This window comes from Cupressus sempervirens, chromosome 8 (assembly GCF_028749045.1).
Source record: "Cupressus sempervirens isolate cs-2001-9-10 chromosome 8, ASM2874904v1, whole genome shotgun sequence".
Classification (NCBI taxonomy): Eukaryota; Viridiplantae; Streptophyta; class Pinopsida; order Cupressales; family Cupressaceae; genus Cupressus; species Cupressus sempervirens.
Genome location: NC_143125.1, coordinates 537,769,787 through 537,778,927, shown reverse-complemented (window position 1 = coordinate 537,778,927; position 9,141 = coordinate 537,769,787). Strand labels below are relative to the sequence as shown.

Here is a 9,141-nt window from a genome sequence, read left to right as displayed (position 1 = left end):
CAAAGTCAGAAGGGGAGGATCAGCACTCTGATTCAGATGAGGGTAACACTATAGAGGAGAGCAACATTCCTAAGGATGATAGATCATTGGCATGCTTGACAGGGGCCCAAAAGGCAATCACATTTAAGGTCAGGGGAACTATCCAGGGGCAGAAAGTGATATCTCTTATCGACACTGGGGCTACACATAACTTCATAGATGCACAGTTGGTAGCCAGGAGAGGGTTACAGACAGAGGAGTATGATGGGTTTAGAGTCATGGTGGCTAACGGTGATAAGTTATTATGCACTAGGAAGATATCTAATCTTCGCATCAGGTTTGGAGATGGCTATGAGTTGGAGGATGAGTTCTATGTTGTGGACATGGGAGATTATGATGTCATCCTCGGCATGACATGGATGGCTTCACTAGTTGAGTTCACAATCAATCTAGCAAAATTGGAGATGAGATACCAGCATGAGGGCAGAACTGTGGTACTTAGAGGACTTTCAGATGGAGGTTGCAGAGTAGTGTCCTTGAGGAGAATGCAGAGACTTTTTCGTCATGATGACATAGAGTGGGCGGCAGAATGCTACATTATGCCAACTTCACCAAAGCCACAAGAAAAGAGTCATCCACCAGATATCCAGAAGATACTTGATAGACACGCTAAAGTATTTAGCGATATTCCTCATGGGGTTCCTCCTAACAGAGGGATGGAACATGTTAATGAGCTCAAGGAGGGAGCCAAACCAGTTATGATTACTCCCTATTGTCATCCTAAGAAACACAAGGATGAGATAGAGAAGGCGATTAAGGATTTGTTGGAGATGGGGCATATCAGGCCCAGTAAGAGCCCCTTTGCTTCAGCAGTAGTATTGGTAAAGAAGAAGGATGGGACGATGCGCATGTGCATTGATTATAGGGCACTGAATAAGAAAACAATTAAAAACAGGTATCCCATTCCTAGGATTGATGAGCTGATTGACGAGTTGCAGGGGCATGCTTCTTCACCAAAATTGATTTGCGACCCGGATACCATCAGATCAGGATGAGAGCAAAGGACATTGAGAAAACAGCCTTCCGATGTCACTATGGCCACTTTGAGTTCATGGTTATACCATTTGGTCTAACCAATGCACCTGCTACATTTCAAAGATGTATGAACTAGGTATTCAGGAAGCAACTGAGGAGATTTGTCTTGATCTTCTTTGATGACATCTTGGTCTTCAGTAAGACCTGGGAGGAGCACTTACATCATCTAGAGGAGGTGTTATCTATTCTGGAGAGAGAGTCATTGTATGCCAAGGAATCTAAATGTGAGTTTGGCATGACTGAGCTCCTTTACCTTGGGCATATCATTAGTGTAGATGGCGTTCGGGTTGATCTCGAAAAGATTAGAGCTATTGTAGAGTGGCCTACTCCCACAAACCTTACACAGCTTAAGGGATTCTTTGGTTTATGTGGTTTTTATAGGAGGTTTGTTAAGGGATTCTCACAGATTGCTACACCCTTGACAAATCTTACCAGGAAAGAAGCCTTCGTGTAGACAGGGGAAGCATAGAGGTGTTTTGAGCATTTCAAGCAGGTAATGTCTTCATGTCCAGTTCTAGCTCTACCGAATTTCACGAAGCCTTTTGAGCTTCATTGTGATGCATCAGGTGATGGGGTTGGAGCAGTATTGATGTAGGAGAAGCATCCCATTGCATTCGAGAGTAGGAAGCTCCGGGGAGTTGAGAAAAGTTATTCTGTCTATGACCGGGAGATGTTGGCCATAATGCATGCATTGGCCAAATTTCGATCATATTTGGTAGGTGGACGTTTTGTGATCAAGACTGATCACAACAGTATTAAATACTTCATGAGCTAGCGTGATCTTAATGACCGGCAACAAAAATGGGTGACTAAATTGCAGGCTTATGACTTTGACATAGAGTTTGTCAAAGGTAAGAAAAATGTGGTGGCTAATGCCTTATCTCGGAGACCTCACTTATGTGCTCTGGCAGAGATTTCAGGAGATTGGAGAGATCGAATTATAGCAGAGTATGTCGGAGATGCTTGGGCTTCTGGAGTGATTTCAGGTACCATACAGGATGATCGCTATGAGGTGATAGATGGATTGATCAGAGTTCAGGACAGGGTTTATTTGATTCCGTCATCACATTTGAGAGAGGCGATACTGAAGGCATTTCATGATGCACCCACAGCTGGACATCCGATGGTCTTCAAGACCTACAGGCAGATCCGAGAGCGGTTTTCATGGAAAGGGCTCAAGGATGATGTTCAGAGGTATGTCAGGGAGTGTGTGGTTTATCAACAGAATAAGGGAGAGCACACATTTCCTGCAGGTTTATTATAGCCCTTGCCCATTCCTGATAGGAAATGGAAAAGTATTTCGATGGACTTCATTACTGGTTTACCACGAGTGCAGGGAAGGGATTGCATCTATGTGGTGGTGGACCGCTTGACGAAGTTTGCTCACTTCTTTGCTATTCCGTCCACTTACACAGCAGCACAAGTGGCAGATCTTTTCTTTAGAGAGATATTCAGGTTACATGGGCTGCCCAGATTCATTGTCAGCGACCGGGATAGTAAGTTTATGAGTGTTTTTTGGCGAGAGTTGTTTAGGTTGTGTGGTACAGATCTTACACCTAGCACTAGTTATCATCCGCAAACAGATGGGCAAACAGAGATTGTGAATAAGTGGGCGGAAGGATATTTGAGGAACTATGTAACTACACAACAAAAGGCTTGGATCAGATGGTTGCATATGGGAGAGTATTGTTATAACACCACTTATCATATGTCCATCAAGATGACTCCTTTCATGGCACTCTATGGTTATGAAGCACCTAGCTTCATGGATTTAGTTTTGGGGGACAGTAGAGTGCCCAAAGCCAAAAACTTATTGCAGGATAGTCAGGACATCCTGAAAGTGCTCAAAGAGAATATACAACAGGCCCAGAATCAACAGAAATTGTATGCTGATCAGCACCGAATAGAGCATAGCTTCGAGGTAGGGGATATGGTTTACTTGAGGATACAACCATATAGACAGTCATCGCTCAAGAGCGGAGCTGAAAAGTTGAAACCTAGATTTTATGGTCCCTACAAGGTGATTCGCAAAGTGGGCAAAGTCGCCTATGAGCTTGAGCTTCCAGAGGGCAATCGAGTGCACAATGTGTTTCATGTGTCTAGGCTTAAGAAAGCCATTGGTCAGAGTGTAGTGCCTTCTACAAATTTACCCCCTTTGGATGAGGAGGGGAAGCTTGTGTTAGTACCCAAGGCTATTCTGGACACCAGAGAGAGGAAGCTTAGAAACAGGATAGTGAAGGAGTATTTGGTCAGATGGAAAGACTTGCCGAAGGAAGATTCTACATGGGAGAGTGAGCAGGTTATTCAGCAAGCTGGACTGAGATTGCTTGAGGACAAGCAATTTCAAGGGGGGCGGACTGTAATGTCCCCATTTTAGCAGTTGACCAAGTGTGTGTGTGTGTTAGCCTTGTTCTACATGGTCCCAAGGGCTAACGAAGGGTTTAATGGGATCCTGGTGTGTTTTGGCCTAGTCATTTCCAGTTTGGGCCAAAACGAAGTTGATTTACTCAATTTCAGGCATACTTACTATTTTTAGTAAGTCGGCAGGACACAGTGCAGGTCAATTTTGGTGATTGGATTCGATTCTCCTCGGTAAGAGCTTTCCAATGAGCTATCACTCGCATTATTCGGAGTCCGATTGCTAATACATTTTAATGCCTGAAGTTTTATTAAAGTAACGTCTAATTTAATTGTAAAATATTAAAGTGTTACTTTAATATTTATTTTATGGTGATGTGTACCCAAGGGAGACATAAGGGGTATTTTAATAAATGTTTTATATATTACACATCTTTTATCCCACATTGCCCATATGAGTTGAGCGGACCCTTGGAAATAGAATAAAAGGAAGCATCTGTGGCTTCATTAGGTAGGTTGAATATGAGAAGAAATTGGTGTGTGAGTTTCCGCTCTGTTCTTGGCATTTGAGGACGTCTATCCTCTCTTGTAACATTCTAGGCGTCATTCCCTTGGAGTTTGGCCTTTGGAATTCTTTGTTATTGGCTTCATTATCAGGCAGTTTAGTTGCATTTCCGGCTACAGGCAGATTTGGTATTTTGCTCATATCTGCTTCACTACTTGTCTGACGCTTATGCCGCTTTGAGGGAATGGTATTATGAAGGTAGTGGACTGATTGAAGGACAAAGTATTGTAGCAGCAAGTTCGAAAGCATGGGCTGGAGTATTATGTCAATACTGCTGAAGTAATTAGTGAGTAGATAAATCTGTCATGTATTTGGTTTTATGAATTCTAAAAATAACATTTTATTAGCAGCAGTTCATTTCCACTTTGCATATTATTGTAGTTTCTTTCTTGTTTATGTTGTATGATACCAATTCCATGAACGAAACACAACAAACAAATAAACGTCTGATTTTTGGAGTTATAAGAGGTTTAAAACATTAAACGGAGAAATAAGAAGTTGAATGCAAACTGTTTGACATAATTCCTTTCAGCAATTTGGTTTAGTTTTTTAGGGACATCCAGGGGTGCCCATTACATGATTTCATTGAAAAGGAAAGGCTATGATGCCATCCTAGGCTGCGGGTGGCTTATCAAAGCAAGAGCTTGACACGATTGGAATAAGAACACTTTATCCCTGGAAAGTAAAGGCTGTCGATTCGTCATTGATCTGCATACCCAAATGGTAGGAGAAGAGGCCCTGTCATCCAATTCTAAGGGAGAGGAGAATGAAAGTAGACGACGGATGGAACCGAATCAAGAGGGCGTCCTCCGATTGGATGGGGGAACAATGGATGACGATTTGGATTCCGTCAACGGTCTCTACCATTGGCAAATGGAGGACTATGAATTATTTCACAGCTGCAATGTTCTGTCAATTGAGAACGAATATCCGAAGGAGTTTAGTGAAGTAAGGGATGGAGAGGCACCATTGGATGTTACACCCGCGCATGCATTCAGTGAAAGAGAGACAATCAAGTATAATGAAGCTACGCTGCAAATGATGAATTTGGGGGATGAGGCAGAGCCGAAGAACATACTAGTTGGAGATAATTGGGATCCAGTACTCAAGGCCGCAGCATTCAAAATATTTATGAACTACAAGGATGTGTTTGCATGGACATACAAGGACCTCAAAGGAGTACTGCCAGAATTGTGTGTGTACTGCATTCCGTTGGTGGAAGGAGCTGTACCTGTACGAAAGCGACCCTACAGGATGAACAAGAACTATGCTACATGGATTACGGAGGAAATCAACCGAATGCTGAAAGCTGGCATTATTTTCAAGGTACAGACCAGCGAATGGGTGTCACCAATAGTCATTTCATTGAAGAAGGATACTATTCAGATCCGAATTTGTGTTGATTTCAGATGCCTAAATGCAGTGACGATCAAAGATCCTTTTTCGATTCCATTCACAGATAGCATTTTGGAGGAGGTCACGAGACATGAAATCTACTCTTTTATGGACGGATTCTCCAGATACAATCAGATTTTTATAGCGGAGGAGGATAAGTTAAAGACAACGTTTTTTGTCGAAGATGGGGTCTACACGTACAACCGGATGCCTTTTGGGTTGTGTAACGCGCCGACCACATTCCAGCGGATTAGACTGCATATCTTCGACAAGATGTCTATGAGAAATTTTAAAGCCTTCTTGGATGATTGGTCAATATTTAGCACAAAGGACGGACACCTGGCAGCACTTGGTGAGTGTATGGAGAGATGTCGCAGAGCCCGGCTAGCATTGAATCCCAAGAAGTGCAGATTCATGGTTTTGCACGACAGACTACTTGGACACATTGTCTGTAAGGAAGGATTAAAGACAGATCTCGACAAGGTGAGAGTCATTCTTGAAATGCAGCCATCTACTAATGTGACGAAGGTAAAATCTTTTCTCGGGCATATAGGTTATTATCGGAGATTTATTAAAAATTTTGCCAAGGTGTCCCAACCGTTAGATAAGTTAACTTGCAAGGAAGAATCATTCAGATGGGATAAAGAGCAGGATGAGGCATTTGAAGGGCTGAAGGTACGACTGGTTATGGCACCCATCCTAGCATATCCGGACTGGAACAAAGAATTTCATGTTCATGTGGATGCCTCCAACTATGCGATCGGCGCGACCCTAGCACAGACTGGTAATCATGGACTGGATCATCCAATATACTTTGCCAGCCGGTTGCTCTCAAAGGCCGAGCAGAACTACAACACGACTGAAAGAGAAGCGTTGGGAATGGTGTATGTTGTGCAAAAATTTCGTCATTATTTGCTTGCTACACCGTTTGTGTTTTATGTTGATCACCAGGCCCTCTTGTACATGATTAATAAACCTGTCATCCAAGGGAGGATCAGCAGATGGCTACTATTGTTGCAGGAATTCACTTTCAAAATCATTGTCCGACTAGGGAAGAAACATGTCAGTGCCGACCACCTGTCGGGGATCAAAACAAGGGAACCAGCGGAGGGTGTGAATGACGACTTCCTTGACGCACAGCTGTTTCAGATTGGGGTACTGTCGGAATGGTATAGGAATGTTGGTGAGTACCTGTCAACAGGACAGTTTCCCATGGGGATGTCACCAAATGATAGGCGCAAGTTGATAATTAGGAGTCGAACGTTTCAATTGATCAATGGATTGCTCTATAAAATGGGGCCGGATCATATTCTTCGACGGTGTGTGTTGGAAGAGGAGATACTGCAAGTTTTAAAAGAAGCACATGAGGGTCCTGCGGGAGGACATATGGGGCCCGACACCACTGCACGGAAGATATTACTTGCAGGACTTTGGTGGCCGATGGTGTACAATAATGCACAGGAATGGGTTGTCGGATGTGACACTTGCCAACGGGCCGAGAAGCTGCTAAAGAGAGATTTCATGCCACTTCAATCCTCTCATGCGCAGGAACTTTTTGAGAGATGGGGACTAGATTTCATTGGACCACTGAGGGTGAGCAAGACTCGATGGTGCCGGTACATCATTGTTGCAACTAAGTACTTGACCAAGTGGGTGGAGGCACGTGCATTACCAGATAACTCGACCGTCAGCACTGCAAAATTTATTTATGAATAGATCATCATCAAGTATGGAATCCCGTTGCAATTAACAAGTGATAGGGGAGGTCATTTTGTTAATCATGTTATTCGACTACTCACCACTCAGTTTAAGATTTATCATTCACTGTCGAGTCCGTACTATCCAAGAGCAAACGGACAGGCAGAGGCCACCAATAAAATCCTAGTGTTCATCATCTACAAATCCTGCGCGGTGGAAGGTGCTGATTAGGAGGAAAACTTACCCGCTGCCCTATGGGCTTATCGCACAACGTACAAGGTGACGACAGGGCACACACCATTCTAGTTTATGTTTGGACAGGAAGCAGTGGTCCCAGTGGAATTCATAATTCCGAGTCTCCGAATAGTGTTGGAAAACAAATTGGATGATGACGAAAGCTTACAAGAGTGGTTGAATAATTTGAATAAGCTGGAGGAGAAGCGGTTGTTGGCACAGTGGGTGACGGAAGTGGCACAGAACAAACGCAAGTTCTGGCATGATAAGCATCTGAAACATAGCAGATTCCAGCCGGGACAGTTAGTATTGAAGTATGATGGCCGTAATAAAATCAAGCCAGAAAAATTCAAGGTGCGGTGGGTTGGACCATATCAGATCCGGGAGGTTGGTGACAATGGAGCAATTAAACTGGCGACCTTGGACGGACAGGAGATGGCTCAGTCAATTAACGGATCTAAATTGAAAATATACTACGCAAGAAGGATATCTTCGTCACCCAGTACTCACATGAATCCCCCGTTGTCATCAGTACGGAACGGTGAGGCAACGCCGACAACTGAAGGTATCTCTGGTAAAAAACAAAAAAAAAAAAAAAGCCAAAAAATAAATGCGGAAGTTTTTCCCTCGGGGTCTATTCTCTCGTGGGAGTCTGCCTTGCTCCGCGAACTCTTGTTTTCTGCGAGAGTCTGCCTTTCTCCTCGGGCTCTTATTTTTCGCGGGGGTCTGCCTTTCTCCGCGAGCTCTTGTTTTCCACGGGGTTTTGTCTTTCTCCGCTGACTCCTGTTTTCCTGCGAGGTATTATTCTCCCACGAGGGTCTGCCTTCCCTGCGGACTTCCAACTCTCCCGCGGAACCTTCCAACTCTCGGTGGAGTCTGACTTCCTGCGGGGTCTTGCCTTCCTCCGGGCCTTATGTTCCATAGTGTATAAGGACTTTGTTCGCGCGGGAGCAGTCAACTTCTGCTGTATTACTCACGCCCCTCCACAGTTTGCAATTGCTATGGGCTCGACATGAGAGCCGGCTAAGAAATCTATACTTTTATTTGTTAGATCTCTGAAGGTTTATTACAGGGAATGATCGATCAGATGCGGCCCTTAGATCGGCAAGATATCCTGCAATTTTGGCATCAATGAGTTTTTGGCTCTTCATATGACACTATTGCCGCAGGGCGTAGAAGACCTCAGACCAAATCACAAGGATTTGTCTTTGATAATTATAGATTTGATGCCTGCGACTAATTGTGCGCCAAATGTGATTGTGTAGCTGCACTCACTCTCATGGGAAGAAGGTCGATTAATGGTGCAGGTCTGGGCGCAGCTTTATTGAAGCAAATTTTTAGGGCTCAGCATTGAAGGGGATGGGTTTGAAGGAGACGTCTTCTGGCAATTTTTCCTTTTTGTGGTTCTTCCCGAATAAAATCAGAACGGTTAAGATTTCTTTCGCCTGTTGATTTCCTCAAGAAATGTGATTGCATCTTCTTTTTCTCTTCCACGAGGTGAGACATTCTGTAACGGACAAAGGAAACTTCCATAAGGACAAAGAAACCATTCTTGTATGGAATTAGCTGGCAAACAAAAGCAGTGGAAGAATCTATTGGCCACAAATATGGAAAAAAATGCAAGGGTTTTGGCATCAGGGATCTGAGTTGCAGGGCCCTCAGGGTCGGGGTCCACTAGCAAAAAATAGAAGGTCAGGGAGGAACTCACTTATCTCACCATTCAGTTCGAGGGCCTTAATGGCAGCGAATGCCGTAGGTGGTGACAAGAGACCTCAGATGCCAACCAGATTAAGCAAATTTTGATATGGGCACAGGTG

General features: G+C 43.9%; 1 protein-coding gene across 1 annotated transcript; it reads left to right on the top strand.

The window, feature by feature from the left end:
• Positions 1-6,685: 6,685 nt before the first annotated feature.
• On the top strand, positions 6,686-7,108 carry LOC149543567 (uncharacterized). Its single transcript, XM_089795812.1, has one exon. The coding sequence runs from the start codon at positions 6,686-6,688 to the stop codon at positions 7,106-7,108; it is 423 nt and encodes a 140-aa protein (XP_089651938.1).
• The last annotated feature ends 2,033 nt before the right edge of the window (positions 7,109-9,141 follow it).

Bases quoted from the DNA above. Each gene is read 5' to 3' on its own strand.
- LOC149543567 (XM_089795812.1), top strand. From the start codon at position 6,686: ATGGGGCCGGATCATATTCTTCGACGGTGTGTGTTGGAAGAGGAGATA.